Source organism: Cyclopterus lumpus, chromosome 19 (genome assembly GCF_009769545.1).
Source record: "Cyclopterus lumpus isolate fCycLum1 chromosome 19, fCycLum1.pri, whole genome shotgun sequence".
Taxonomy (NCBI): Eukaryota; Metazoa; Chordata; class Actinopteri; order Perciformes; family Cyclopteridae; genus Cyclopterus; species Cyclopterus lumpus.
The window spans coordinates 7,811,236-7,824,335 of record NC_046984.1 but is presented as its reverse complement, the minus strand read 5'-3'; the positions used below and the strand labels follow the sequence as shown (position 1 = coordinate 7,824,335).

At 41.4% G+C, this 13,100-nt stretch overlaps 2 protein-coding genes across 4 annotated transcripts; both read left to right on the top strand.

Annotated features, from left to right (window-relative positions):
• The first annotated feature begins 5,594 nt into the window (after positions 1 to 5,594).
• LOC117749083 (DNA topoisomerase 2-alpha-like) lies at positions 5,595 to 7,060 on the top strand. Its single transcript, XM_034559297.1, has 5 exons — positions 5,595 to 5,725; positions 5,938 to 6,030; positions 6,113 to 6,227; positions 6,337 to 6,458; positions 6,830 to 7,060. Exons 1-5 carry the CDS (start codon positions 5,663 to 5,665, stop codon positions 7,058 to 7,060), a joined length of 624 nt encoding a protein of 207 aa, XP_034415188.1. The 5' UTR covers positions 5,595 to 5,662.
• Positions 7,061 to 8,459: 1,399 nt separating this feature from the next.
• Positions 8,460 to 12,717, top strand: LOC117748551 (gap junction delta-3 protein-like). Of its 3 annotated transcripts, none has more exons than XM_034558407.1 (2): positions 8,460 to 8,672; positions 10,100 to 12,717. In XM_034558407.1, exon 2 carries the CDS (start codon positions 10,307 to 10,309, stop codon positions 11,183 to 11,185), a length of 879 nt encoding a protein of 292 aa, XP_034414298.1. In that variant the 5' UTR covers positions 8,460 to 8,672; positions 10,100 to 10,306; the 3' UTR covers positions 11,186 to 12,717. The 3 variants fall into 3 exon arrangements, with proteins under 3 accessions (XP_034414298.1, XP_034414300.1, XP_034414299.1); XM_034558409.1 differs by lacking the exon at positions 8,460 to 8,672 and adding an exon at positions 9,124 to 9,335; XM_034558408.1 differs by lacking the exon at positions 8,460 to 8,672 and adding an exon at positions 9,124 to 9,771.
• Positions 12,718 to 13,100: the final 383 nt, after the last annotated feature.

The following is a 13,100-nucleotide window of genomic DNA, read 5'->3' as shown; positions in this document are numbered from 1 at the left end:
GACGCACGGGCTTGCGTGCGATTGAGCAATACAGAAAGAAAGAAGTATTAATTATTTCCCCACATTTGTCAAATATATATTTGTATTTGATTCATACTAGAGTTATTATTATTTTATTTGTCGGTGATCTGTTGCTATTCACTAAAGCTATGAGCTGTAAAGCCAAACTGAAGGGAAATGAAATAATTTATTATCGTACAATATTGTTGATTAAAATGATGCTCTCGTTGTAATTAATCACGCAGCATATGGAGCGTTATTATGTGCTTTACGTTGTTGCGCATCAACTTCTTGTTGATGATTGGCAGTATTATAACTGAATGACCGTCTCAAGTGCATGGTCTTCCGACTAAACTACTTTAATTTATTTGACAGATAACTACTTTGCAGATTAAGAGACATTTCCCCACTCAACTTCTTGAAACTGTTCGATAAATAAAATGATTACTGTCTATTATTTGACCAGAAACAAAGAGTAAAGTCTAAAGTCTATTTGTTCTTCTTCTTTTTGAGTAGGGCCAACCTAATCTAACAAGAGGCTTGGGGAAAATAGGACACAAATGAACATCAGAAATAGGATTTTGTTGTCAAATGTTTTCTCCCTTTGTCTCATTTTACAACTGGAACATCTCCCCGCTCAAGGTTTATTTCCCAGGGACGCGCATGTCCTCGGCATTACGGGAAGAAGTCACTTCTTACACGTAATTTGCACAATATATTTGCGAACAAAATATAAAATATTATCTATATTATAGATAATAATAATAATACAAATGAGTTTGCAAATATATTGTGCACAATTATTTATACGATTATTATTTTGTATTATATATTATTATATGTAATATACTATGTTTTCCAATGCGCCCTCGAGACAAGATGCTGTCATTTAATTGGCTGAAGAGTCAGAAACACTCTGTGAATCGTGACTGACAGTAGACACGGTAAGATACTAAATACACCAGGAGTTAATAAAGCCTCATATTAGTATTTCGTTTGGTCTCAGCATTGATATTGTTCACCCTGCTGTGCTTTGTAGAAAGGAAAATGACATTAAAAAAGAAAAGAGATATCCGAAGTGTGTTCCCCACCCAGAGGGTAAAGTAGCTACCAGAAGCCCGGTCGTTGTTAGTTAGGGTTAGCTAGTAACGTTAGCAGGCTAACTACCACACAGTGCAAACCTGCATCCTTTTGAGATGCATTCAGGGAACTCAGAAACTCAGTGCAGGTGTAGTGCAGCAGGAAGCAGCAGCTGGACCATCAGGGCTCCAGGTGAGGTCACATTGAAAAAGGTACTTTGTTTTGAGTGTGTCAAAGCATACACCAAAAAAAAAAAGTCCCAGCCTTCTGCTTCAATGGTTTTAGTAATTGGAAAAATGCCATTGGAAGTTGTAATCGCCATCAAGTGAGTAAAGCACACCATCATGCTGTAGCAACACATGCATTGGAGAAAACACCAGTTCACCCAACTACGACGTGCATTGGTTAAAACACAGCAGGAGGCAAGGCACTGTCGAACAATTATGATAGATTTAATTTAATATATATATTTAATATTGTCTTTTTTCATATACACAACTGGTCAAAGTTGTTTATATATATTCTTATTCATTTATTTATTTAATTATTTATTTTTATTATTATTATTTGTTTGGTGCAGAATACGGTTTAAACTAAGGTGTTATTACTGTTATGTTTAAATCAGTTCCAAGTTACACAAATGTATTTTAATAAAGTTTGCCCATTCAACATAATATTTACGTTACATTTTTCTGCAATAATAATCCATACATATTATAACATATTATGACCACACAAAAAAAGATTTATTGTTCACTGTGTAGGAATGTGTCTTTATTCTAAGCTGTTTTAAATTACTCGGTTGATGATTATTACTTATTTCCTACATTTGACATTGCTCTGATTCCAGTAGACTCTCTGCACCAACTGAACAACAGTATAAAACAGACACAATAAACCATGGTAGTATACAGTGAGAACAACGTGTGTGTGATTGATTTCAGATATATAATGTCCCACACTGTAAAACCTACCAGCTCATCTTAATAAAAGAAGTAAGCTAACCCAACTTAAATCGTATAGAAAGTTGTAGTTACTTGATACACTCGTGAACTCGTAAGTGAACTGCAGCCATAATGACTCAGACATTTTGAGTTTGATCAACTTCAGGTAGACTTTCATTCAAGTTGTGTGTATCAATTCCAATGTGTTGTATTAACTTAACTCATTTGATCTAAATTGCTTTTATAGACAGTGGATGTGTTCAAAACAACGTAACTGTCTTGATCTGTCGTTAAGAGAGGTGTCTGTAAATGTACATTTCTCTGCGTTTTTTCGCTTAGATTTTTCCAAAGTTACCGAGAAAGACACACTGTACTATCCGATAACACCGTTATTGTAACCAGCAATAATGGTTGATGTGATTTGCGAGGCGTCAGTCAGCCAACGGTCGCCAGCTTAGATAGACTAACGTTATTTCAGGTACCAACGTCGCCCGTTATAGTACACGCCATCTTAAAAGACAGGTCGAAAACAACGTGTTTTAGATACCTTCACCGTAAGACATCTCTCGTCAGACACCCGTCCTAACCCGCTGGTTATGTTCATTTGTCGGGTACAGCAATGATGTTCGGGTCAATTTTACTTTAGCACAAGCAATTTATTCACGTGAACGCAGCGCACACACATGCTGCTGTTTGTGTGACGTTGAACTAGCCAGGTAAGGTTAATGTTACACGGCACGTTGACCAGCTCAGTCGGGGAGGAGAGGACTTCAACACACCTGTCAGTCTGGGATGAAGTTCAGGAAGTAAAGAGAGAAGAAAGAAACTCACAACGCAGATCTCCGGTGGTTTGAACCATTTGCTGTCCTTAAACCAAGTAAGGTAAGACTGTTCTCTCTTTTATTAGCTTGCATTAGCATCACTGTAGCAACATTACTCTCTAAAAGCTTTCTTGTTCTCTTAAAGTTTAGTTTGCCTGCTAAACAAGTTGTCTTTTTCACCCGTTAGAGTTGTTGACGTCTGCACATGATTTTCCATCCAAATTACATTGCCATAGTGTAATAATCCTAAAGTGACTGTTATCTGCGGTTAGCAACCGTTAGCTTAAGTTCAACACGTGTGTTGATTAACATTGTTAAAGTTAGCATGGTTGTGCTGGGCTCCACGTGGTGATTCAACATGTCTTGCTTATACAGCTAATACACAACCATACCAAGCTAACGTTACTGCCTTATGTACTGAGCTCATCGACCGAGGTCATGTGGAAATCTAAGTTGTGCTTTTTCTAGTCCCATCAAAGTCTGCTTACTGAGACATTACAGACCCCAACATGGCCAGTATTCTACTGTTTCTCCCTTACTATGTGTGTATTACAACTGCATATGCACTTTTAGCAGTTTGAATTCACTCAAGATACACATGTCAAGAGTACACAGGCTTAATGTTAGTGAGAGAAGTGTAGCAGGCAGTGACTCTCATGGTGTGGCAGACAATTTAGCATTTCATTGAATATTTGTAAGCACAATCATTTTGTATGTTTCCCACTACCATCAAAGGTTTATATCTTATTTATTAGCCTATCATAGTTGGCATGTTTGGTAGACACATGTTCTGGACCTCATGTGTACTTTCTTTCAGGAGGAGGAGTTTGAACCCTTCCAGGTGGGTGCAGTGGAGCTGTGGTGGCGGATATGGACAAGGCTGCAGGGATTCGCTTTCAACCTCTCCATGTCTCAGTCATCCTGGAGGATCGAGTTGTAATGACTCTGAGATCTTGGACTGATGCAATGACTCTCATGGTTCCAAGATGGTTCACAATTATGAGACGCCCTTGTCATCTCATTAAAATAATTTCCTTTTGATTGATCTATTTAGGCCAGTATGTACCTGGCAATACTCTTTGAGCCAGACCTCTGATTGAAAAACACAAATGTACCTTGTAGTTATTTACAATGCATTTCTTTACTTTGTATAAATACTGTACAGACAGTGTACATGCACATTCTGTATTTTATGTGACAAATTAAATGCTTTAAAGCTTTTAGAAGAATTATTGTGTGTGTGAGGAGCTTCCTGAACCCATCAGCACAGGAGAAGCAGATGGAAACAAACTACGTCAACGGGACCCTCCTCGTCTGATCGTCTGGCGGGTGGTGGAGGGGCAGGGAGGACCGTCCTCACTGGGTCTCAGACTCTGGGGTGCTGAGAGGGGTTCAGAGGTCGGCTGTGGGTCTGAGTCGTCCTGGGTTGACGTCCACCCTTAGCTGTCCTGTGAGACACAAACACAAGAGATGAATACTATTGAACTCAACTACAACCTTTACATTGTTGTGTTGAATGAGGGATTACTTACTCTGCCCACCGAAGGAAAGGCGCCCGCCGCTCTCCATCTGGTCCTGTGGTCCTCCGTCCTTCTCATCTGGTCCTGTGGTCCTCCGCCCTTCTCATTTGGTCCTGTGGTCCTCCGCCCTTCTCATCTGGTCCTGTGGTCCTCCGTCATTCTCATCTTGTCCTGTGGTTCTCCGTCTGGTCCTGTGGTCCTCCGTCCTTCTCATCTGGTCCTGCGGTCCTCCGTCTGGTCCTGTGGTCCTCCGTCTGATCCTGTGGTCCTCCGCACTTCTCATCTGGTCCTCCGTCTGGTCCTGTGGTCCTCTGTCCTTCTCATCTGGTCCTGTGGTCCTCCGTCCTTCTCATCTGGTCCTCCGTCCTTCTCATCTGGTCCTGTGGACCTCCGTCTGGTCCTGTGGTCCTCCGTCCTTCTCATCTGGTCCTGTGAACCTCTGTCTGGTCCTGTACTACTTTTCACATGTCACCCACTTTAGTTTAGGTGCCAGTGCCACATGTACACGTTTGAGTAGATTCATCTTTACTGATAACATTAATAACACTTGAATCTTCTGTATTCTGGTGATTTTGACAGGATTAAGATGGCTCCCACATTAAGGGCCTTCTAATCAACTTCATCCACCATAACTGTCCGTCACTGCTGCGCCACAACTTCCTGGAGGAGTTCATCACACTAGCCTGCTTTATATCCAACGGCAACAAAACACTGAAACCCATGCAGGACCCTAATGGCTAAGTTATTTAAAGCTAAATTATATGGGGATAAAGAATATATATTGTGAGACAAAGGAGGATTTCTAGACCTGGTTGAGGTCCACACCTTTTGATTTGTCTCCCTGAATTTGCAACAACACTGCCATCTGGTGTCAAAACCAACAAATTCCACAACAATTCTTCCATTTATGTAAATATCTCACTCTTCATAAATCCTTTTTGATGGTGCTATTCTATCCTTATTTTACCATTTTGTCAACAAACAGACTTCTTTCCTTTTTCCTTCTCTTTAGGCATCGCATAAGAAAACTCAGCTGTCTTTCTACAGTATCCCTGAATACCTTGCATGGAAGGAGAGCCAGCCCAACCACAAATCTTGGAGAACAAAATACTAAAAATGTTTGTTATAGAAACCCTGTGTGGTAGTATACATGACAAGTAAGCAGCCCTTCATACCTGGCTAATGTGATGGTTATAACCTTGTGTCTTTATAATGCTCTAGCTAACCTTTTGTGGCCTTTGCCCATCCAGGTTTGGGAACCAGCACATCGCAGGAAGCCAAGGAGTACTTCTCTGATATGCAGAGACACCGTATCCCATTCAAGTACTCTGGACCTGAAGATGATGAAGCTATCACCCTTGTAAGATGTCACCAGTCCTGTTGGCTGTTTTATCAGCCAATGCAATTTATAGTACACCCGAGGAGGCTCACATAAAATATAACACCTCGAGGCCCTTTTGTAAACCAATCACATGGTGCACTTTAAAGTATCTCAAACCTCCTGAAAATGATATCATTAGTTGGAGTGTTTATATCTGGTTCTTGTGATTTTTTGTTGTTGTTTTCGCCCAGGCCTTTAGCAAGAAGAAGGTGGACGAGCGTAAAGTGTGGCTGACCAACTTCATGGTCAACAGGCGTCAGCGCAGGGCTCACAACCTGCCAGAGGTAACGCCAACAACTGATGGATTTGATGTGTTTTATTACTGTGTTCTGTTGGGTTTCACTGTATCTTGCTGTCTCCTCACAGGAGTACCTGTACAGTCAGTCCACCAAGTCCCTCTCGTACAACGACTTTGTCAACAAGGAGTTGGTACTTTTCTCCAACTCTGACAATGAGAGGTCCATCCCCTGCCTGGTGGACGGTATGTGAAATGATTATGATCACCAAGAACACGTTTGTAAATCTTGATAAAAACTGTTTGTTAGGTGTGCGAGTGGTTTAATTTGTGTCTGTGTTTGTGTGCATGTCAGGACTGAAACCAGGCCAGAGGAAGGTGCTGTTCTCTTGCTTCAAGAGGAATGACAAGCGGGAGGTGAAGGTCGCCCAGTTGGCTGGCTCAGTGGCTGAGATGTCAGCCTACCACCATGGAGAGGTGAGAAGACATTACACATTTTACAAGTTCATTTCCCACATGTGTTTACAATGCTGATGATTTTGTCTTTCTTTGGTTGTCTTTTCAGTATCTAAAGTGTTTGTTTGTTTGTTTGTTTGTTGTCAAGCCCCTGCCAGTTGTAACGTTCATATGTATTGTGTTTTCATTGGATTGTTTTTTGCTGTTGTATGTTTGCCTTTAACTGTGACATTGATTTGGATTTGATCCGGTCAAGTCTTCTGCGAGACCTGACCAGTTTCATCAAGTTTCTGGTTGAATACATTAATGAACTTCCTGGTGAGCAGTGCTAGCTATATTTAGCATGTTTGATAATACTGTTGATTTACTCTCTTCAACTCTTAATTGTCCAGGTCTCTCTGATGATGACCATTGTTGGTTTTGAAACAATCGCCGGCATATGTGTTTCATGTCAGTGGAGGTATGCCGTAAAAGGTGGAAGGGACTCAGGGACAAAATACCTGAAAGAAAAGAGGAGGGCGACGGAACAAAGAAGTGGCTCAGGAGCAGGGACATTTAAAAAAATGGAAATACTCTGCGGTCCTGTCTTTCTTCGACCCCTTTATTACCCCGAGGGAGACTAGCGGTAACATGGGGCGGGGGGTCGAGGAAGACGGGACCGCAGAGTATACAGGATCAGTCCAGGACGACGGTTCAGAGGCAGTGGCAGGGCCATCACAGATTGACAGTGAAGTGAAGACAGAAAATCAGTCTGGTTATTATACAGAAAAGGATTAATATGGCTGAAAAAGTAACACTAGGCCAAAGTTTCTGCTATTGTTGTTTCTGTTGCTAGTAAAAGCTAGGTTTAGTCCAGTGTTTATATTATAGTTTAATCCTCCAGAGACCAGGGTACAAAACTTACTTTGTTTTGCTATAGAATAGGGAGTTGTTTTTTTTAATTTGAGTTTTAACATGGATGTAAAAAAATATATATGCTGTCCTAGTTTCAACTATATGCAACTTTAAATGACAACACATTTGATCGTATTTGCAGAAAAATTACTGTGTGGCACTTTTGGATTATAAAATTGTTTTATTGTTAATATTTAAAGATGAACCAGATCAATGATGCTGCTTCCTCTGCTGCTCAATCCAAACCACCAGGTACCGTATGTCCATGACCAAAGTTGGATTCCATTTTTTTGTATGATTATAATGTATGCATTCATGGTATGTATTTCACAATGACAAATATAGAATACAGGAAGAAGGGCCCAAAGAAGGTCTTTTGCGAGTCAGCGGGAGAGGGAGATTGAAGAGCAGCTGTTCACTGCTTTAAGAAGTGCCTCTTCTGCTCCACCACCACTATCAGAAGATGAGCTCTTTCTTAAATGCCTGGTTCCTTCCCTGGAAAGACTGCCACCAAGCAGAAGGAGTACGTCAAATTTCAAATTCATAAACTCATTTATGAGGCCAGCACTGTGATGCTGAATTTGGTAAATGTGGAATAAAGTCTGGGGGACAATCTTTCCAGGGAACGAACCAGTTGTGTTGTACTATGTACCATTATGTTATATTATGTTATGTTGCAATAAATGCACTTTATTTATGGTTATTTGTCCATGTTTATATTAGTTTTAAAAGAAAACTTGACAAACAAAGGAAGTTTGGATCACTAGTAATGTGTGGTTGGCTCTTAAAAGAGCCGTTTTGGAGATGGCCAGGCGCTCTGCAGCTGAGATTGAACGCCTGTAATTGGTGTCCAACCGAGAGATCCTGGCACCGATCCGAGCCAACAGGTCATCAAACTGGCTCCAGGTCAGCCTGAAGTGGTCGGCGAAATTCACCGAGCTGTGTGCGGCAAAGGGTGATGTTATGAACCCAAATACGAGGGCGTCTGACGTTCCGACGTTTGTGGTATTTGTGGATGGCGGAAGTTATAAGTGTTTTTACGGAGATAAGCCACGCCCCATTTTCGCGTCTAAACGCGTCTGTGCATTGACTGCATGGGATCCACTCGCACGTTTGGTGTGAACGCAGCACAACTTGTCGGGCGACTAAACTCGCGCGAGTGAAGCGTTGCGAATATTCGCGACGCGTTTGGTGTGAACGCAGCATGAGAATGAGGAAGAAGAAGATGAGGCAGGAGCGCAGGAGGAGGACAACAGCGGGCCAGACTACAACTGCTCAGCATGCCCTTGTGGTATTTGACCAAAGAAAAGAAAGATGAGCTGTGCAAACAGGGATGCTAAGGTGTGATGTCCAGCTATACTGTTATCTTACTGGCTTACTGGTCTTTAGTAATTCACTTGTTTGTGTTTTCCTGTAAATATTTCAATGCTTGTTCATTTTATATTTAGAAAAAACGTTTTTGTTTTTATTGTCCTGGGACTTGTTTTTTGCTTCTGGAAACCTCATCTGACTGTACAAGTTAGGTTCTCAGTTTCCATATGATTTGTGAGGGAGGAGCGTCAGGTGTGTGTGTGTGTGTGTGTGTGTGTGTGTGTGTGTGTGTGTGTGTGTGTGTGTGTGTGTGTGTGTGTGTGTGTGTGTGTGTGTGTGTGTGTGTGTGTGTGTGTGTGTGTGTGTGTGTGTGTGTGTGTGTGTGTGTGTGTGTGTGTGTGTGTGTGTGTGTGTGTGTGTGTGTGTGTGTGTGTGTGTGTGTGTGTGTGTGTGTGTGTGTGTGTGTGTGTGTGTGTGTGTGTGTGTGTGTGTGTGTGTGTGCGTGCGTGCGTGTGTTTTGACTAATGGGGAACTGATCATTGCGAAATTTGAATGGGTAAGTAACATTTCATTTCCACATCAAGAGTTGGTAAAGGTTAACACTGTAAGATTTTGTATCGTAAGAAACAATCTTTTTATTACTTGCATAAAATAACGAATCCTGGACCTCCTGAGCTCAATGGAAGTCGTCAGGTATTATTAAAGCTGCTAACTGAATGAAGTACTCTGCATGGACAGTTTGCTATTTGCTTTTTCTAATGTTTTCCATTGTGGGGAATATTCTGGTACAGCTTCAAACGGATCCTCCTGCTATTGAGGAAGCTCTTTGAAACGCTCATCAAGACTGTGCTTTTCTTGGGTAAACACGGCCTCTGTCTGGGACACTTGATGGGTACAGATTAGGACGTATTTCCTAAACTGTTGCCGCCCTCTCAAAGTTTAGCCCCGGCGAAACTCAACCCTGTGCCCTTTGGAGTAAGAGTGAGAGGAATAGAAGCTGGTGTGCACATTAAGCATAACATTCTGTTGGACACACTTTCTATTTGTTCAAATCTTCCTTTGGTTTTTATTATGGAGAAGACAGACAAGGACACATCGAAACCGTATGTTTTAAGGATTATCAGAGAAGGTAGGTTTTGTGTGTCTCTGCATTAGGCTGAACCTCCTGTTCTTAAAAGCTGTTTTATGTGGAGCGGCTCAACCAGACTTCCACAAACAAGTAGCAGCTTGTAGCGGATACAGGCTGTATTCATAAAGTAACTAATATTATCCCATTGTTGGGTTCAACTGTTTTCTCTTACAATCTCTTTAAGATCATGTGTTAAATTAACCTAAACCTGACCTAAAGAAAAACAGATATTGGGTGTTTTAATTTAGGCAAATGTTCTTGTTTTATTCCTTTAGTGCTAACAGCAGTTATGGCAGGTAGTATAATCATGTTTCATAATTGGTTTCAGGTCATTGGAGCGGGAACCTGTATCGGCTCATAAACCTGGGACCAACCTTTGACCTGAAGATTGGTTGGTTGTCTTACTATGAGTCATGAATGAATGACAATAAGATACAGTTTAGTTTCCTTTTTTAATCAGAGAAGGCAGAGACGGACAGGCGGATAAATCTCCCGATTTTCTAAAAAAAGCCATATCCAAGACGGCGCTGCAATCATGGGCGAATGGGGCTTCCTCGGTGGCCTCTTTGACAGCCTCCAGGCCCACTCGACGATGCTTGGTCGTTTCTGGCTCTTACTCATGCTTGTTTTTCGGATTCTGATCCTGGGAACTGTCGCGACCGACCTGTTCGAAGATGAGCAAGAGGAGTTTGCCTGCAACACCCTCCAGCCGGGCTGCAGACAGGTGTGCTACGACATGGCCTTCCCCATCTCCCAGTACAGATTCTGGGTGTTTCACATCGTCCTCATTGCGACACCTTCCCTGGTTTTCCTCATGTATGTCATGCATCACAACAACAAGAGGAACACCCGCTCTAAATCCCGCAAAATTAGCAGCCAGGACTACAAGGAAGACCTCCATTTAAGGAGGCTGTACATTCTCAATGTGGTTTTCCGCATATTGGCAGAATTTGGCTTTCTAGTGGGCCAGTGGATGCTGTACGGATTCAAGGTGGAGGCCCAGTTCCCCTGCAGCCGCTTTCCTTGCCCTTACACAGTGGACTGCTTCACCTCCCGCCCTGCGGAGAAAACCATCTTCCTCTGCTTCTACTTCACCGTGGGTGTGATATCAGCAATCTCCAGCTGTGCCGAGCTTTTCTACAGCTCCTTAAAGTGGTTCTGCTCGAGACGGCCGGCCTTCACCCCGGAGCGCTCCTGCGTCTGCCAGAACCTCCAAAACATCAAGAATGAGGAGGAGGAGGAGGAGGAGGGGGCAGAGGAGAAGCCACGAGGAAGGACGGTGTCGGAGAGCGTGCTCGGCAGCACGAAGCCGAAAGGAGGATCCCTGAGGAACAGCACGAGCAGGAAGGTCTCCGGCATCGGCCACAAGCCCCGGGGAGGCAAATATGTGAGCACCAAGACATTCATGGTGTGAGGCGGCCTTGATTCAATCATCTATTTATTTTTTTTGATTTGTTTATTTTAACAACAAATATAAAGTACAATTTGGGAGAGTGCAGGCATTAACTAAAAAAACAAGAAAAAAAACACATCAGACGTAAAGGGGGGGACTTGAGAGATTTTATGTATCTCATCCACATAGATGTCATTTATGATCCATTTCATTTGGTTTGAACCCTGGATCATAAGCACACCATTGAAGTATTTAGTTTATGATCTAGATTATATTCTCCTCTTATCATGTTCCAGATTTTTAGTTGGAATTTGATCCAGGGGTTTTGTAAATTGTCTAAGTTTTCCCAAGTTGTTGTGGCCCAGTACTGCCTGAATTGGGGGATCATTCATAATAGAGAGTTCAATATCTTTCTACCAGGCATATTAAATTGGGGGTATGGATTAATTTCGTTGCGGACTTTCTTCATTTTTGTCAACAGATTTGTCTTTTGTTCTCTGTTATGTTGTTTCTCGAGATCCTTTAATTCTCCCAAGATTTGGTAGTCCTAATTGTTTTTCTTTCTTTTCATGGGCACAGAAAGATATAATGCTCCACCTGATGACTGCTTTTAAGATGTCCCATACTAGAGCTGAATCAACCTCCCTGTTATCGTTTTCTTCCAGAAACATTTGTATTTCCTTTCTCATTTGGGTCTTAGATTCAATGTGAATGTTAAAGCGATGTTCCTCATGCCTCTTTGCTCTTTCACAAGAATGTCACTGATAATGAGGAAAGGGGATGTCGTGATTGCAGACATCATAAGGAAATGCCCGGGAGACTGTCGTAAGAACCGGAAATGAGCAACGACAAAAGGAGAGCGACTGATTTGTTTGGACTCTGAATCATTACAACCCATAAATCTGGATTATGCTTGATACACTTGTGTAAAACTGACTGGGTCTTTGTTGATAACTGGTTGTGTACCACGCCCCTCCTAACAGATCCATAGTGAACATTGTGTTATTATTCCAGTGATTTTGGACAGTGAAGTCAAAATCTCTAGATGAAAATAACAGCTGGAAACGACTCGATGGGCTCTCACAGGCTTATGATTGAATGGATGAAAAAACGGCACTTCAGAATCTTTTGTGAGTCCAATGACGTTTCATCCAGATGTTTTACTTTTTTTACTGAATATTATAAATGTTAATTATATTTGCACTTCTATGAGAGATATGTGTGCTTATGTATATCATGTTTTTTTTAAGTGCGCTGTAAAAAGTCGAGTGCAAACCATGTAAGGCAGAATGAGATGATTTGTCATCTATTATTCCGAAACAAAGCTTTGTTGCATGTTAAACATGGAGCTACTTTTATCTTTTTTATTCCGCATGTAGAAAATTACATTTTATTCTCTCACTTAAAATGTGATTTTTATAAAAGAAAAAATTAAATCACTCTGTACTTGTCCCAACCACAGAAATAGGATATAGTCCTTATCACTTGTGTTGGATACTAATCAAACCTGTCTCATATCATGAAAAACATTAAAAATCCACTCCACTCAAAAATGTGTTCCTTATTGTTATCAGATCGAGTTTTTATTTAAAAAAAAATTAAATATGTCTGGAGGAAATGCTTTGAACCTTCCACCTTTTAGTCAGATGTTGATACCTGCACAGAATAACAAAACATTATTCTCTGTCCCCGTTATGAGTTTATTTTCTGCTGAGGAAACCATCATAATGCCTGCATCACAACAGGAAAATACAGTAAAAATCCCCTTGGGAAATCCATATAAAACATTTACAGGAATATGTTCTGGAATAATATTTGTGGAAAACGCTTTGATAACAACATGCATCAAGCCAATAATCTCCCCTTCCTTCTTCTATGCAGTGTGTTTTTGTCAACAGCAGGTGGCAGCATTGAAACAGAAACAAACACGCCCGAC